Source organism: Kogia breviceps, chromosome 6 (genome assembly GCF_026419965.1).
Source record: "Kogia breviceps isolate mKogBre1 chromosome 6, mKogBre1 haplotype 1, whole genome shotgun sequence".
NCBI classification, from domain to species: domain Eukaryota; kingdom Metazoa; phylum Chordata; class Mammalia; order Artiodactyla; family Physeteridae; genus Kogia; species Kogia breviceps.
The window spans coordinates 119895870-119915138 of NC_081315.1; the positions used below are offsets into that span (position 1 = coordinate 119895870).

The window sequence follows — 19269 nt, forward strand, 5'->3', positions numbered from 1 at the left end:
GTCTATTATCTTTTCAAAATACAGATAAGAGATATACAAAATTTGATACCTTATTTAAGTGCCCTCAACTTCCCTTTAACAAAATGGGTAGGGTAGTCTGATGTGTGTTTTTCAACACCACTAAGCAGTTAACTCAGTTCTGGCACTACCTATCTGGAGATAAGTTCACAGATCTTACAGGCCAAGGCTCAGTTCCTCAAGACTGCCCCTCCCCCCCCCCTCGCTCCAACTCCACCCACCACACACACGTCAGCTGCCAATTGCAACTCCGGGCTGTTACCTGTGCTTCTACCAGCCACCTATATATTGAAGGTTCCCACGATCCCCTGTTTGGGTTCCACTAATTTGCTTAGAGCTGCTCACAGAACTCAGAGAAACGTTTACTTACTTTTAGGAGTTTATTATAAAGGATATTACAAAGAATACAGGGGCACAGTCAGATGAAAAGGTACATAGGGCGAGGTATGCGGGAAGGCGCGCAGAGCTTCCAAGCCCTTTCTAAGCTGCCACTCTCCCCCCCATCTCCACGTGTTCACCAACCCGGAAGTTCTCTAAACCCCTATCCTTTGGGTTTCTATGGAGTCTTCATTACAAAGGCATGATAACTACTGACCATTGGTGATCAATTTAACCTCCAGCCCCACTCCCCTCCCAGGAGATCAGAGGGGGGACTGAAAGTTCCAATCCTCTAATCACAAGGCTCTTTCTTCTGACAACCAAGCCCCACCCTTAAGTTACCTAGGGGGATATTTAAAAGTTGCCTCATTAACATAACAAAAGACATCTTTATCCCTTTCACCACTTAGGAAACTCCCAAGGTTTCAGCAGCTCTGCACCAGGAATGGGGACAAAGGCAAAATATATATACATTTCTTATTATAAATTGCTATACCACAGGTAGCACGAAAAAGAATTATAAACTAGATGTCTCCCTTACCACACACTGAGTGACATATTTTTACCCATTTATAGAAATATACACAAAGGCAGATACACCACCAAGTGCTCCCAAGGCTCCAACAACCAACACACACCAGGGAAGCACTCAACAGAGACCTTCAGAGAGACACAGAGAGGAGGCAAAAGGAACAAAATAGACGGAGAATGTGTATTACTTGTAAAGGATGGACAGCTACTCAGGACAGGCAGCCAGCATCACACCCAGGCACACTGCAGTGCCAGGCAAGCACAGAGGGGTCCCGCTGGAGTGTGGAACTCTGTGTCTGCGTGTGTTTCCCTCTCTCACACACCTACCAACACACGCTCTCCTCTCTCCCTCACAAATGCATACACCGCGTCTTTCACAGTCTCTCTCAACACAGTGCCTATCAGGCTCTCACACACACGAGCTCTCACACACACAGTCTCATGCACGTACAATCTCTTACACACAATCTCTCACAGTCTTTACGTACGTAGTCTCTCATACACACTCTCTCATAGTCTCTCTCTCTCACACACACACACAAAACACAGAGCCTCTCTCTCACAATCTCTCTCATACAGTCTGTAATGTACATAGTCTCACACACACTCATAGTCTCTCACAAACGCGTGAGCGCGCACACACACACGTGCGCGCGCGCGCCCCGTTTGCCCCGCCTCTGCCCTGGCCCCTCCCCCCCCGAGTGGGCTCCGCCCCGGCGGCCGAGGGCGGGACGAGCCGGTGACAGGAGGGGCCGGGCCGGGCTGGTACTTGCGGCGCCCAGGCCGCCGGGGCGCGCTCCGTAGTCTCCTGTCAGCTGCGAGCGCGGCCGATCCCAGGGCGGCCCTCGGGCGGCGATCGCTGCCTCCAGCTTCGCGGCTTGGCCCCTCCGGCGGCCGTCCCGGGCGGCGGGAGTTGGCGGCGGGATGTGCTCGGCCGGGGAGCTGCTTGGCAGCGGCAGCGGCGGCGGAGAGCGCGACGAGGACGGGGACGCGCTGGCGGAGCGGGCGGCGGCGGGGACCGAACCGGAGCCCGGAGCGAGCCCGCGGCGGCGCGGCCGGCGGCCGCAGGAGGAGCAAGAGCAGGTGAGCCAGTAGGGGCGGCGCGGTCCGGCCGGTTTCCCGAGCCTCACGCGGCGACGGAGGGAAGTGGCCCGGCGGGCGGGCGGCGCCCGGGCTGTGCTCGGCGTGGGGCGCTGGTTGCCGCGGCGTTCTGGGAAGTGGCCCCGGAGAGCGGTTGGACGGAGCCCTCGGGGCCGGGCAGCGGGATCGCGCGTGTGCGCTGCCAAGTGCCGGCCCGGAGTCGGTGCCTGGAGGGGTCAGCGCCGCCCTTACCCACCCGTCGGGCAGAGGCTTCTCAGGCCGGAGCCCGGGGGTCTGTGGAAGTGCCCTCCATAACGGTCACTTATCTAAAAGCCTTACATGTAAACATTCTTCAACTTCGAGTTCATACCCCGGTGCTGTGTTTTAGGGGCCAGCGGCTCCCCTCCCGACTTCCATCTTGTCATTTCTGAACTCACACCTAGCGCCTCTGTAAGGTGTGGGTGTATTTCTCTAGACATGCAATCTGTATCTGAAGACGTGTAGGAGCTAGTATTACAATAGGTGTCTTGACAGGGACTCTCCGAGAGCAAGTTTTTCACATGAACCCAAAGGGGATCTAAACTTCATTTAAAAACTGAAAAAGCTGAGTAATAATTCAGTTAACAAAATAATGCCTCAGGCAGAAAGAAAAAAAAAACTGAAAAAGCAAGAAAATTGCTTTCAGTTGGTACCAAGGGGGGAAAAAGTATGAGTCCAGCCAAAATAGGGAAAAGAGAAGTTGGGTAGTTTTTGAAACTCTCAGAATTTGCTTTCACTAAGTTAAGTATGTGTTATAATAGGCATTATAACACATCATTTATCTTCAAGGTTAGGCAAGAAGTTTAATAAAAGAAATTGAATTATATGTGGTATCAATTTTCACCAGCAAATACAGTAATTAGACCTTCAAAAATACCTGAGATAAGCTAGCCTTCAGAATCACATTAAAGACCGAGAATTAAAATGATTATTTGCCTTTATTACAGTGTATACTGTTGAGATCAGTTGATGCCTGTCTCCTCTCATTATCCTCCTGCATCTGTTCTTTTTGTCACATTTCACAAACTCCAACATCATCAGTAAATGCATTAATACATAAAGTATAAGTTCTAGTGTCTCAGCATTGTTTAGAAAACAGAAATAATTGTGTGGCGCACACAAAATATGCCTTAGCGTTAGGTTTGCTCACCATGTGGAAGTGTAATTTTTCATTCTTTTGACAATGTAAGAGATGGTGACTGAAGCAAATAATTGGTAGCTAGATCTTCCTGACTGCTTTCCTGGTAGTTTTCCCCCATTAACTGTATCATGACTCAGTAGCTAAAGGACTGTTTCCTCTTACTTTAGTTGTTCAACTGGAGAAGTGAAGAAAACAGCAACAGGAACTCCCTGGGGAGGAGCTGGGGGGGGCGGATGTATTTGAGCTGAAGGTCCCAAAGTAATTTTCAAGTGATTTTAAGGGAACATGTAAAATACTTAATTTGAGCTTCTGTGGATTTTTCATCATCAGTAGCTCTGGTCTTAACAAAATTGCTTATGGTACAACAAAAAGGGATGAAACGATGAAAGAATGAAACATATAGCCTAGAAAACAGATATACTTTGCATACCTGCTTCTTTCATTGCATGTCATGTAAATTTATTTTACTGTACTCCTTTGTAAATGTTATCATTTATTTTTATCACATGATTTATTTATGTACTCTAAGTCCACATACACAATACTTGAAAATTACACCTGAGATATGCATTTCCTCCTATATCAGCACCAAAGAAGAACTTCTTATAAAGAAGTCAAAAATAAACAAAAAATTGATACAACCCAACTCATTGGTGTAAAAAGCAAGCTTTTGTGATAAATCATTTCTTGGTAATAAGTGTAGTTTTTTTTCAAGTCCTGAAAATGAAATTTAAAATTTGTATGCACTGCCTTGCAATGATGGTAGAGATATAAAGATATTTGAGGGAGAGGTAAATGAAATTTAACAGCTATGAAACATAGTCTAAGGATTTGTTTTATTTTGCTTTTCTTTAGGCAGATGGTGTGTATTTGTTTTGTTGTTTTAAGGACACATGGACTTCAAATTACAAATGGAGTATTTTTGAAAACTTGGTTTGTAAACTTGTTGTTTAGAACTTAAAGTGAACTTTTCCATAGAAACAATGATATAAACAGAAACAGAACCAAAACTAATTAGCTGGAAATGAGACAGAGGCCACCTCCCTGCTGTCCTTTCTGCTTATTAGCACACTCACATAATGTTCCAGAATCTGAGTAGCCTCGTGGATGTTAAGAGAGAATTGGTAGTAGTCGCAGCGGCAGCAGTAACAGCAGAGGCTCCTTTATATCTGGATCAGGGTTACAGGTGGTGTGCTCTTGAATGCAACAGCTCCAGAAGCCACCTGACTTTTGCTCCTCTAGCTCTTTCAAAGATTTTTGTCAGCCCCTAATTTGCTGTATTAAATCCCTTTCTATTTCTAGTTCCTTCACAGTTTGCCCTTACCTGATCATTTGATGAAGGAGCTTTCTTCCTTTGGCTATTCCCTAGCCTAAAGTCTCCTCTACATACAACCTTACCTTCACTGATTTTTCTTTCTATTCCTGTCTGAAAGACTCATGCCCTTCCCTGTACCTGGAAGCCTCTTGCATCAGCTTTGACTTTACAAAACATATCTTTGGCTCATTGTTATTATGATACCAGATCAAAATGGTATTTATTTCATGTAATACCAAAATACCGGTATTTATATAGGTGTTTTCTTAATAACTAAGATATTATAAGCATCGTTTTTGTTTTTTACTATTTATCCTTAAGTACTACTCCATCTGATAGAAAACTAAGGTTCCTCTGTCTTTCTGGCCTAAATCTTTCCAGGTACATGATTGACAAGGCAGCCTCTATCCTAGGAAAGGAGGACTTGAAAGACTGGACCAGGTTCCCTAGATGAAGGAACTGTCAAGTCTGAAGTAGGAGTTTGGCCTCTAAGAAAGATAAGCCGAGGAGAGAGGCAAAACACCCAAGGAACTGAAGGGACAGGGCACAGCTGTCCTATATGTGTGTTGGTAATTGTGTGCATGAGAGATGATCCAAGTATGTTCATGACTGTGAAGGCCAGGTCCCTTTAGGTAAGAGAGTCTCTGCCCTGCTGCATACCTGGAAGGTTAAATATCTCCAGTCCTTTTATTACATTTATGTATGTATGTGGCATTTTACAACCTGAATAACATAAGATGGCCCTGCCTTAGGTGGGATAGAAAGGTCCCACCATCCTTGGATTGACTTTAGAATCATTATTTTTAGCTCTAAGGTCTTTCTTTATGATTATAAAAGTAATGTGTACTTCGGAAAATGTAGAACTATAAAACAATCTAAAGAAGAAAACAAAAGCATTTGAAATCTCACTGAGTAATATTGTGCTATAAAATATGAAACATTTGACGTTACTACTACATTCATATATCTCTCTGTATGTGTGTATATGCGTATATACACATATATTTTTTAACATGTTTTAATGTAATATTTGAACTTGGTATCTTGTTTTTATCTACTTAGCATGTTGTGTCATTTTCCCATGTTATTAAAACTTCTTTGTAAAAATTACTTTTAGGGCTGCCTAATAATCGTCCCCCTAATACTACATATTTAAGTTGCTTCAAACTTTCTTTTGTAGATAATGCTGTAATAAAAATCTTTGCTTATAAAGTTCTACCTTTTTTTCACAGTTCCACCTTGGAATAAATTCCTAGAACTGGAAGAACTAGGTCAATAAGTCAAACTCTTTGAATCCTCTTGAAACATCCTAAAAATTACATTCAGAAAAGGTTGCACCACTGTACTCTTCTGGCATTAGTATGTAAGAGTGCCAATTGGAAACCATCCACTCCAGCAACAAACAGTATAATTTATAGATTAATCTTTGCCAACTTAATAGGCAAAAATTATCTTATTGTCATAAGATACTGCTGGAGAGGTTTACTAAACCATTCATATATTTATTGAGCATTTGTATTTCTTTTTAATTGTGTTCTTTGACCATTTTTTCTTTTGGCATTATAAGATATTAAACTCATATTTCACATAGATTATAATTATTTTTCCTGCTTGCTGTTTACTTTATAATTTTGTTTATGATGTTTTTGACTTAGAAATGCTTTAAATTTTTATTAGCCAAAGGAATTTTTTTGTTAATTTCATACACACACATCTCACACCCTCATACATGCACACACACACACACCCCACACATACATACATATATCTATTATATTTGTTTAGAACATTCTTTCTAATCCTACACTTAAAGTATCCACCATTATTTTCTTATGTGTGTGTTTATAGTTTTTTTTTTTTACTCTATATATTTAATCTCTTTAGAATGACTTTATGTATTGTGTGAGGTATGGAGCTGATCTTTTTTTTTTTTCCTAATCATTGAATAATCCACTTTCTCCCTGGCTTTGCAATCCTTTATAGTAGTTATAAATACTGAAGTCTATATTAAGCTTTTACATTTCTGTTGGCATGGTGAAAGGGATTTCTTTTTCCACATCATGTTTTTGCTGCTGGTTTCTAGCTATTGGTTTTTATTTACTTAGTTTTAAACTAGCTACCTTTCTGAATTCTTTTGTTAATGCTAATGCTAATATATACTAGTATCTCTTAGACTTGATTCTTTTGCATCTTCTAGGTATATAATCATCCACTTTATAGATAAGGTTGATTTTGCTTCCTTTCAGATGGTAATGCTTCATTTCTATTTCTTGCCTTTTTCAATGTTGGAACTTTCAGATAAATGCTGGCTTATAGATATTTACGTAAATAAATGAAGGAACCTGTATAACAGCATTTATCAAAGAATGTTCCATGAGATCATTCTGTAAAAAAAAAAAAAAAAAAAAAAAAATGGTACCAGAGGGAAGCCTCATACCTCCTTTTTGATCTATCATCAAAGATATGATTAGCAGTACATATTGTAGATCCAGAATACCTAGGTTTGAATCCTAACTCTGCCATTTACTAACTGTAACTTTGGGCAAGTTAATTAACCTCTTTGGCCTTCAGTTTCTTCATCTGTATAAAGGGAATAATAGTTGTATCAACCCTATAGAACTGTTATATGTATGTATGTAATATATGTAAAGTGTTAGAGCAGTACTTAGCATATAATAAGCATGTAAGGATTAGCTTTTGGACCTAATTTTCAACTAGAACCTAAGTGAAAAGATATCTGAGAAATGTGATTTTTAAGTTTTCCAGACTCTGCAATTAGAAAGCCACCCTAGGAGGAAGGTGGAATAGAACAGTGCTCCTCAGTTTTCATGTGTAGACAAATAATCTCTTGTTAAATGCAGGTTGTGATTTTGTTGTTCTGGGGTGAGGCCCAAGATTTTGCATCTCTAACAAGCTCCTAAGGTGATGCTGATGCTATGCCCATGGACCACACTTCGAGTGGCAAGGGAATAATAAGCAAACCAATCCACAGTATTCAACAAACTTGCCCTTCGACATAGTATCAGTAATAGATATATATACATAAGGAAGTTATTTTACTATTTCCCTAGAAGGGTATATTAGAACTCTTGGTAAAGTGTAAGAAGCCAACAAGGCTTGCTTCTCCAGGCCAAGTGATTTGCCCTAGGTCTTACAATTAACTAGTACTAGAGCACACCAGAACCCAGGTCTCCAAACTCCAAAGCCGGCTTTGTTTTTGTTTCAGAAATGCAAAGAGCCCTCACCTATGATGGGAGAACAGTCTGATAAATCTGCTGTTCCTCCTTAGATTGTGTGGTTCAAAAATAGATATTTGTTTATACCCACTTCCTTTCACATATTTTAAAAGCAGTTTGCAAGCAATACTGTAGCAAGTGCTTTGAGTTTAGATGAACTCAGCCCTAAACTTAATCTAATTTTTTTCCAATGGGCATCTAGTCACTAACTCAGGGAATAATTTTGTATATGGTAGATATCTTTTGTCCATTTTTTATCATTATTTCAAGAATGGAACTTCTAAATCAGTGGTTCTTAACTGGGGGCAGTTTTGCTCACGGGGGACATTTGGCAATGTCTGGAGACAGTTTTGAATGTTAAGACTAAGGGAGTACAGTACCATTGGCATCTAATAGGAAGAGTCCAGGGTTACTGCTAAACATCCTATAATGTGCAGAACAGTTGCCTACAGCAAAGCATTGCCTGACCCAAAATGTCACTAGTGCTGACGTTGAGAAACTCTGCTCAAAATATATTAGGATTATAGTGGTTTGAGTTGTCAAGAATAATTACTCTGTTGATAGATATTCCAATGGATAGGTAATAATTGTGTATTTTTTTGACACCTACATTCCAAACAGGTAGTCTCCCTACAGATCTTTTCTTGCATCTCTTCTTCCAGCAACTCCTTATATGCAACTTTCTCTATTTGCTTTCCCTTTTGTTGGAGAACAGAGGGAACAAAAAGTGCCCACCAAACTGAGAAGTTATCTTGAGACTGAAAAACAAGGCAGGCAGCTCCATATAATCAATGGATCAGTCTATTACAGGGTAACTTGCTCACAGGGTGGGGTCAGGCAGATGATCTGTAAGCATTTGCAGCTGCACTCCACACTGCCAAGGGGCCACCGAGGCAATTTTATAGTTAACATAGGGTAGAGGGGTATGTGCTTGGAAACAGGAAATGCATTCCTAAGTCAATAGTTATGAATGGGTAACTAGTCTTGTGGACCAGCAGTCCCCAACCGTTTTGGCACCAGGAACCGGTTTCGTGGAAGACGGTTTTTCCGCGGAGGTTGGGGGGATGGTTCAGGCGGTAATTCGAGAGATGGGGAGCGATGGGGAGCGAGGGGAAGGATGGGGAGCGACGGAGAGGGACGGGGAGCGATGGGGAGCGATGGAGAGCGGCAGATGAAGCTTCACTCCACTCGCTCACCCACGGCTCACCTCCTTCTCTGCGGCCCGGTTCCTAACAGGCCTCAGACCGGGGGTTGGGGACCCCGGTTGTGGACACAGGGAATAAGTCAGCAAAGGTTTTCATCACTGTTTGAGGATTACAGAGCAAAGAGGCCAGCCTGGTCCCAATGATTATTAAACAATATCTATTAGCTACAAAGTCCTTGACAACAGAGATGTGATTTACCTCACAGTACAGTCCTGGGTGGGATTGGCGGAAGGACAAGAGGAACTGTACGGGCCCTGGATGGCATCAGTTATGCTAACAGCCATATACTCTCATATTCTTTTTCTGCCCCTCTGTCCTACCACGCATCTTTTTTTCTTCTCTCTCTACTGTGTCTCATTCTCCCATTGTTTGTTATTCTTCCCCACCTCCCGTCTCAGCCACTTTCTCTTTTTTTCCATACCTCTTCTCCACCCCACTGCCTCCTCCTTCTGTAGAAGCTGAGCATTATGGAGCAATGAAGAAGGTTTTGGGTAATGACAGCTCTAAGTTCAAGCCTTGTCATCCTAATAACTTAATCCCTCAGAGACTCAGTTTCCTCACTGTAATGAGTATAATGCTATCCACTTAAAGTTCTTATGAGGATTCAGTAACTTATTGTGTATGAAATACCTAGCATATAGTAGGTCCTCAGTGAATATCATCTCCCTATTTTGCCCTGATCTTCTCTCCCATCTTTCTTTCTGGTTCCCTTTTTCTTCTTCTTCTTAACTAACCACATCATAGAACTGTATTTTTAGTACATGTAATTTTCAGATTTATAGAATAAATATTATTTATTGAACAAAATATTAAGATTTCCTAATCTAAAGATCAGATGTGTTTCATATTTCTTTAAAAAAAATTAACCCACCAACCTAAATTATTAATAATTTGCTTTTTGTATATATCACCAGTTGATATTTTTTTTCTATTGTGGATCACTGACCCTTGATGAGAAAAATACCCACCCTCCTCTGTATAAGTTATTCTCAATTTACTATTCAAGAGAAGTGGTAAAGCAAGGTTAAAGGGTAAAACTTAAAGTAGTACCATAACATTAACCTTGCCCTCAGAGACCTAAGTAGAAACTGTATCTTTCCCAGGCCTTCTTTAAGCCCCAGCCACACTAGCTTTGGCTCCGTGTCGTTGTCTTCTCTGGAGTCATAGTCTTGTCTTGCAGTAACAGCCACATATCTTCAAAAAACCTTAAGAGTCTCCACTAGTCATGTTTTGTTTCATTAAGTGTGTGCTGTGTTCGTGTGCGTGTGCGTGTGTGTAAGGCAATTAATAAGATAATCAAAGAGTAGTTTCATCCGAGCAGAGAAACTGATTTTCTAATTAACTTAATGCAGAAGTTACTTTCTATCTGCTGATCTAATTTTTCCTATATCCAGTGTTTTGGGTTTTTTTTTTTTCCATTTAACATCATTGTCAGCTGTGCCTTATCTTGGCTAAGGAAGAGGAAACGGTTGGCTTTATTTGTTGTTGCTGTTTTCTTATAGCAACAACTTGATCTTATCAGATTTCTGATCAAAGAGAAAGCATGGTGCAAATATTTTGAACTTTACGGGAAATGAAGGATAAACTAATTATTAATACTTAATATCTAAACAAATCTATTAATACTTAATATCTATTATCTCTTAATACTTAATACCTAAATGTTTTTTAAAACAGTGTTAAGAAAATTAAATTTCCATTTGTGGTTTTTACTATATTCCATTTGATATCATTTTTTCTAACATCTGTGAAATATTTTTTATTCCCTCTTCCAATTAATCCAATTAATTTGTCTTTGTGTGTGTGTGTGTGTGTGGTACGCAGGCCTCTCACTGCTGTGGCCTCTCCCGTTGCGGAGCACAGGCTCTGGACGCGCAGGCCCAGCAGCCATGGCTCACGGGTCCAGCCGCTCCGCGGCATGTGGGATCTTCCCGGACCAGGGCATGAACCTGTGTCCCCTGCATCGACAGGCGGACTCTCAACCACTGCGCCACCAGGGAAGCCCTTGTCTTTTATCCTCCTGATCAAACTTTTACTGAGATGTATGCAGACCATCTACAGAGGCAGGGAATTTAAGTTTGATTTCCCATGGCTGGCAAATTTCATCAGTTTGATTGATTCAGAATTCCTTATTCCATTGTTTTCAGAGGTAATAAAATATAACAGAAGCTGTTGTCACTGTCACAAATTGAGAAGGAAAGTCATTTTTAAGGAAAAATGTTTGGTTGTGGCTACTTTAAATAAAGAAGTGATTCCACCTGTGGTAGCAGCTGGCATACAAGGTACTCAGTAATGTCACCAGAAACTTCATTTCTTAACAAAAAAAAAAAGTAAATTTTAGAGAAAGTACAAAATGTTGAAATTTTTAATTTGCAGCTTTAATTAATCATATTCTTCACTTCATGGCCTATTATTATCTATCACTAGTTCATGCACATAATTAAATTTTAATTAATTAATTTATTTTTTCATTGCAGAACCATTCTCTTCTACTACAATAGGCAACTCTTTTAATATTTTTGGTAGGTATGCCTGAAGGTGGTTTCATTTGTCTACGTTTGTAACTATGATTTAAAATATTGAATTCTATTGGTTAAAATGAAAATGAATACAAATTTTAGTATTTCTCCATTTATAATCATTTCAAAGACTTATTCAAGAACTAGCTGATATTCTCATTGATTTGTATCCATCCCCCCAAAAGATTTTTTCCTTTATTGGTTATATGTAATTTAGTGGAAGATAAGTGTAAATAAATGTTATAACTTTGCATTTAATTTAAAAATGACAAAAAAGTTATAAATACAATACCTAGTAAAATTTTATATTTAACATATTATTTTTGTACATTTTGTAGGAAATTAAAAACTGCAACTACATTTAGTATCCAATGAGGAGGGAAACATGTCCAGCATCACTAAATAAAAGAAATTCAAATTAAAACTATTAGGAATAATATTTCACCTATCAAGTTGATAAAGATTAAAAAGATGAATGGTGTGGGTTTAAATAAACAGTGTATGAAATAAGAATACACTAAAGTTAGAAGTAAAATTGATTCAGTCTTTCTGGAGGGAAATCTGGTTTCAAACCTCATGGGTAGAGACTGCTGTTGCCCCTCACTCTAAAGGTGTAAAAACTGCAGCACAGGGATGTTAAGTAACATATTGAAAGTATCACAGCTAGTAAGTTGCTGAGTTAAGATTCAAACCCATGCTTGAAGCCTGAGTTCTTAACAATCAAGCTAGTGTTGGTCCATGAAATCAATTTAGTGGATTGTGAACAGGATAGGATAGGACAGAAATTGTTAGAATGCATCACACATGGTATGAATGTAATTTCATGGAAATTTATATGTACTGGGTCAAGAAACAAAATATCTTATTGTGGATCACAATCAAGATCACAGCCCTAGCCCAGCTAGCTCAATTCTGTCTCAAGGCCTCTGCCTAGACTCTTTTCCCCAAATCTTCCCTTGGCAGATCTTCATATCATCGGCTTAACTATAACCTTTCTGAGATCTCAGCTCAGCTCTAATATATAGAAAGAACCTCCAGTCTACGCCCTCTTCCTCTCTTCCATTACTCTTTCATTTTCCTCGTAGCTCTCACACTATTTGAAAGTATTTTATTTATTTGTTTGTTAACATGTTTATTCTCTGCCACTTCCCACTCTCTCCTTCACAGGCTCACACTAAAACATCATCTCTATGAGAGCAGAGATTGCATAAGGCAAATGCTTCAGACATTTATTTTGGCATCTCTGAGGTAGTACAGAGTCTATAAAAACTTCAATCTAAAATAACACTGCTGGTAAAAACTCAATTGATGTTTTTGCTGAAGCAATGTGGTTTCCCAGGGGAAACTTTCATAACAAAATTTAGTTTTGAAGAGAGAGAGGACTTTGTGTGTAACACGAACATACTCTATTGTCAGAATCAACAGAAAAGAAACGAGTGGTGTTAGTTTGTGCATTGAGCTAAAGGTCCCTGTAAAACATTTGTAAGAATTTAGGCAAGGATTGCGTTCCTTGATGTGATGTATTTAAAAACCACCACAATATCAAGAAGGTGAAAGGCTGACAAACAGAATCTTGGAATACTAACTGGCATTAATTTATGTAATTGGTAAAAACTTGCAATTTTGTTTTTAATTTTTCTTGAACTAAACATAGGAAAGACAGTAAATGAAACCCAAAGCTAACATAGATTTAAATTCAGATCAGCCATTTCTTTTTTTTTTTTTTTTTTTTTTTTTTTTTTTTTTTTTTTTTTTTTGTGGTATGCGGGCCTCTCACTGCTGTGGCCTCTCCCGTTGCGGAGCAGAGGCTCCGGACGCGCAGGCCTAGCGGCCATGGCTCACGGGCTTAGTTGCTCCGCGGCATGTGGGATCTTCCCGGACCAGGGCACGAACCCGTGACCCCTGCATCGGCAGGCGGATTCTCAACCACTGCGCCACCAGGGAAGCCCTTCAGCCATTTCAATAATGGCAAAATGTTAAAGGATAATTTTCAAAAAGAGGTAAAATTATAGTGCTCATTAAATATAAAATGAACACATGTTAAGGAGTTTATTTAACTCGTCATTAAAGAGGGAACCAGGCAATTGTTACAACTGCTTCAAAGGAGAAATCAGTCAGAAATGTATGTGGAGAAAAGGTATGTTGAAATGAATTTACAAATGGCCACGAGACTGGCTTTTTCCATAGGCAGAGAGGAAAGACAGTTGAACCTCTACTGGAACAGAATTTGTTTGCTTGTCTATAGATATGAATTATTTTGCATTGCTGTTGGTTATCTGTAATTTACAGACTTGTAAAATATCTCAAAAGCCATAAAGACCAAACAGTAGTATTACAAACTATGCAGTTTTCCATGGAGAGAGCCATAATTTTTTTTGCTTATTCTTAATTTTCTTATAGTAATAAAGAAAAAAAGTAATTTCTAAAATTTGCTACACAGAGTAGATTAATTTGTGGATAGTGAGGGTACTTGATCTTTCCCTTTACAATGTCTCATGCTGCTAGAAAAGATTAATTCTATTCTAGTCTTCTTCCATGGTAGTACTGTATACATACATTCAATGTACATGTGGAAATGTATGATTTGTATGCATGGGAAAAGCAAGGATTGATTTATATTTGAAGTTCTTTCTGTTGAGTTATAACTAAAATTAACCTGATAGTCAGATAACTACTAAAAACAAATTTTGATAAGAACAAGATGGCTGCTCCAAGGATTCCATATCCATGTCTAGTTTTTGTTCAGCACACAAATCCCAATTGCTTGTTCCTAGCATCCTAGCATACTTTCTCCACATGTTGAATGGTTATTGGCTTCACAGACAACTTTGTCTACTAAGGAGTTTCATGGGAGTGTAGAGGCACATTTGGTTTAAGCTTTTAAATTTAAAGGAGGGCAAGAATGAAGTGATTTCTTCATAGCGATTAACCAGTTAGTTATAACCATTTTTGATATCAATAAAAATACTCAGTGTAAAATACTTGAGAATAAATATATGAAGAAAAAATTAAATACTAAGCTTCTTTCTTTATTATTCAGTAAGTAAAGTTTATTTAACAGTAACATCATAAAAATAGTACAATGATTGTGCCATTTCTGGATGATAGTATTTTCCCTTTGGAGTTTAAATGACTAAGTAGTTTAAATGACTAAGTATTTGGAAATCAGCCTTTGAGTACCCTATGTTAGGCTACTAATTTAAGACTTCAGTTGTGCTAACAACCTGGCCATATACTAAAGATATTTTCCTTATCCATTTGTGTCATATGGAACATCAATTGTTTTAACAACTGATAACAGTCATTGTATTATGGATGGTTTTCTGTATTTATTATTTGTATTCATTATTTATTATTATTTATCAGTTATTATTTGTTATTTGTTTGTTCCTTATTTTCTTGGTAGCTTTTAATTCATTCACTCAAAACATTTATTGAGCTCCTACTATTTCCTGGGCAGTGCTGTAGGCACCGGGACACAAAGAAACAAACAGAAACAGGCCAAATCTCTCCTCTCATTAATCTTTCATTGTAGTAGGGAGAGACTATGAATAAAAAAACAAGTACATCAGTGGGTTATAAATGCTATGGAAAAAAAAATAAAGTAGGGAAGGTGGATGGGGGAGTATGTGTATGGGGTAGGGGTGCTATTTTAAATAAGATGATCATGTAAATGCTCACTAAGGTAAATATGAGCAGAGTCTTAAGGAAGTGAGAATTACTGGTTGGCCCCCTCCTTTTGCTTTGACTCCATGGTGGGTAGAGCCAAATTTGAGGCTCAGTCTTAGTAATCATGGTAACATATCTTTCCCCAGTCTAGACTCTCAATTCTTCTCATCCATTCCCCCTTCCAGTTTTCTATATTTTATTACTAGTTTATTCATTTATTCCTACTATAAGCAAATTAAAATCCCTTGTGGAAAGATGAGAGGAAAAACCAAATTAATTATGGACTTAAGTAAATTAACTAAAGACTTCATCTTTTAAAAAGTATATTTCGGGATTCCCTGGTGGCGCAGAGGTTGAGAGTCTGCCTGCTGATGCAGAGGATGAGGGTTCGTGCCCTGGTCTGGGAAGATCCCACATGCCGCGGAGCGGCTGGTCCCATGAGCCATGGCCGCTGAGCCTGAGCTCCGCAACGGGAGAGGCCACAACAGTGAGAGGCCTGCGTACCGCAAAAAAAAATTTTTTTAACATCTTTTTTGGAGTATAATTGCTTTACAATGGTGTGTTAGTTTCTGCTTTACAACAAAGTGAATCAGTTATACATATACATATGTTCCCATATCTCTTCCCTCTTGCGTCTCCCTCCCTCCCACCCTCCCTATCTCACCCCTCTAGGTGGTCACAAGCCACCGAGCTGATCTCCCTGTGCCATGTGGCTGCTTCCCACTAGCTATCCACCCTACGTTTGGTAGTGTATATATGTCCATGCCACTCTCTCACTTCGTCACAGCTTACCCTTCCCCCTCCCCATATCCTCAAGTCTGTGCTCTAGTAGGTCTGTTTTATTCCTGCCTACCCCTAGGCTCTTCATGACATTTTTTTTTCCTTTGAGTCTATATATATATGTGTTAGCATACAGTATTTGTTTTTCTCCTTCTGACTTACTTCACTCTGTATGACAGACTCCAGGTCCCTCCACCTCAGTACAAATAACTCAATTTCATTTCTTTTTATGGCTGAGTAATATTCCATTGTATATTAAAAAGTATATTTCTTAAGGAGTATTATATAATCACACCTTATAATGAATTTGTTTAAATATTTTGTTTTCTTCTTAATACCTGGTTTAGTTCCTTTGTACTAAGGGATTTAGAGGTCTGCAGTGCAGTTTATTGGAAAGAGCTCAGAATTTATAGTCAGAAGACTCCTGTGCTCAAATTCTGGCTGGTTGTCTGATTCTGGGGAAGTCACTTGACCTCTAGAGTCTAGTAATATCCACCTTACGGTATTTTTGTGAGGAGCAAATGCTTGGAATATGTGTGTTTAATAAGTTTATTGAACAAATGACTAGTAAGCAAATAAAATGGGGAGAGGATGGGGGAGGGCTTCCCTGGTAGCACAGTGGTTAAGAATCTGCCTGCCAATGCAGGGGACACAGGTTCGAGCCCTGGCCTAGTAAGATCCCACATGCCACGGAGCAATGAAGCCCATGCACCACAATTACTGAGCCTGCTCTCTTGAGCCTGCAAGCCACAACCACTGAGGCCCACAAGCCACAACTACTGAAGCCCGCGCGCCTAGAGACGGTGTTCCGCAGTAAGAGAAGCCACCGCAATGAGAAGCCTGCGCGCCACAACGAAGAGTAGCCCCCGCTCGCCGCAACCAGAGAAAGACCGCGCACAGCAACAAAGACCCAATGCAGCCAAAAATAAAAATAAATAAAATAAATAAATTTATTTTTAAAAAATGGTGGGGGGAGAATCAAAACTACAGGAATTTTTTTCCTGAAGAAATTAAAAATATTTCACTAATAATTTGCTCTTGGCCAGGGTGTGATTTAAAAAGTGGGAGTCTTCAGCATATAAACCATCTAAGAATTAATAAAATCATTAGAGTACATGAAAGCTCCATGAAGAGAGACTGTAGAGTAAGAAGAGAAGAAGGCCTATAGGTAAGTCCCTGAGAAGTTCCAACACAGACTCAGAGGGAGATGAGCCCGCAAAAGTCGACCAAGCAAGACAAAGGAGGTAAAGACACCTAGAACGACTAGCAGGCTTCTTGCTTGTACTTCTGGGTTGTGCCGTTCACTGAGGTAAGGGACGCGTGGAGGAAGACCAACTTTAAGGCAGATCATTATGAGTTTGATACGGGGCATGTTGAGTTTGAGGTCCTCTAAGACATCTGGGAAATGTTGAACATGCAATTGAGCATACAAGTCTAGAAATCTGAAAAATTGCCTGAGCTGAGAAAGATCAGAAGGAAACTATGAATCTTTTATAAAAGTATGGGTCATTTTAATTGTTAGGGGATTTGAATACGGTGATTTGAGTACATATCTTTCCTTATGTATTAAGCAGCTTAATGGCAAGGAGTATAGGTTATTTGCTTTCTGTACCTCACAGCACTTGCCTTGTTCATGGTAGGCATCCTATTATTATTTATTGAATTGAACTAAATTGCCTAAAGGATTTACTTTGCAAGCCAGACTATTCTGTGAGTCAAGGGCTGTGATGATCAGAGTTGGAATTTAGTAATCAAAGATTAGTGACACTCAGGGAGGACATGACACACACTAAGAACCAGAGTGCGGTTTCCTGAAAGTAAGCAGCTGTCAGTCTGGCAAATCAGTCAGGTCTGTGCAGGCTTGCCACAAGTAGGGCACAACACATCTTGCATAAAATGCAGATGTAAAACATGCTGAGAGGAGAGGATCATAACGTCAGAACATGACTACAGACTTCATTACAGTAGGCAGAAAACTTGTCATTTTCACTATATCACTATTGACCCAAAATTTAAATAACTAATATATTCCATTATAAAATAAGGTGGCTTTATATGGATATACTGTTTTTCAAAGAATTTCTTCCATAAGAAATTTTATAAATCCACATACTTTTATTTACAAAACTAGATTCCTACAGATTCTTTAATGTCATAAATAATGAGAAGCAATTAAAATTTTTCCCCACTTAGTCCAAATGGTTGATTGATAACTCAACAGGCATTTCATTTCATAAGTATTGCACTGCAGTGTTTATTTCAGAACACAAAGAAAAATATCAGCCAAGTCACTGGATTGGACAAAAAGTGCAGTACATAAAACAAGAAGCTGTTATTGTACAGAACACAATAAACAACTCCCAAACATTGTTATGTGAGTGGCATTTTCATAGCTTTCTTAAAGATTGTCCCACTCATAAGTACTGTTAAATTTTCTTTGAGACAAAATCCCATTATGGATCTTAGTAAGAAATTAATTATAAAAAGCTAACTTTAAAGGCAACTTAATTCTAACAAGGATGGATCATATTTTTGCCTAGTTCTATTAGACATACCAGCCATATTTATCTTTAACTCTTCAAATATAATATGGAAAAGATATTTAATAGCATAAGCAAGTAGAATTTTCAAACTTTCATAAAGCTAAATACTTCCTTTGCAAACTTAAAACTCCTACAATAAAATTTAATTTTAAAAGAGGGCATTCACAAAGTCACAAATGTTGATGATTCTTTAAATAGATATGGTCAAGCAACTGGAACAGCAGTGACAGACCCAGTGCTTTTAAGAATCAGTCTCCAGGGCTTCGCTGGTGGTACAGTGGTTGAGAGTCCGCCTGCCGATGCAGGGGACGTGGGTTCGTGCCCTGGTCCAGGAGGATCCCGCATGCCAAGGAGCGGCTGGGCCCGTGAGCCGTGGCCGCTGAGCCTGTGAGCCTGTGCTCCGCCACGGGAGAGACACAGTGAGAGGCCCGCGTCCCGCAAAAAAAAAAAAAAAAGAATCAGTCCTCACCTACTTAATGCCTCAGATTCTGACCAGTGTCTTTGATTTTGTAATATCTTTGCCTTTCTTGGTTTTTTCTTAAAAGGAAGTGTGACTTGCCTAATGCACAAATGTTCCAGTTTCAATCAGGATCTCTGTTTTGCTTCTTTTGCTTTAGGAATGAAAGTATGTTACAGTATAAAATCCATTTTTGTTCTTAGATGTATGGATGCAAAAATTGGGGATTATGAATCTTGGTTAACCTTACAAACAAACAGCAACACCTCTAAGAAGGAGATGATAAGAGTGGGAAAGATTTGGAACAATAAATATTTGGAATTGGACGGATAGTTACCGAGAGGTGACTCTCTCCACT

At 39.4% G+C, this 19269-nt stretch overlaps 1 protein-coding gene across 1 annotated transcript in view; it reads left to right on the forward strand.

Moving 5' to 3' along the window:
- Positions 1-1682: 1682 nt before the first annotated feature.
- Positions 1683-19269, forward strand: part of FAM241A (family with sequence similarity 241 member A) — a 40689-nt gene continuing 23102 nt past the window's right edge. The window contains exon 1 of the mRNA XM_059066663.2: positions 1683-2010. Coding sequence (XP_058922646.1) covers positions 1852-2010 — 159 coding nt within the window. The 5' untranslated portion in view covers positions 1683-1851. The remainder of the gene's footprint in view (positions 2011-19269) is intronic.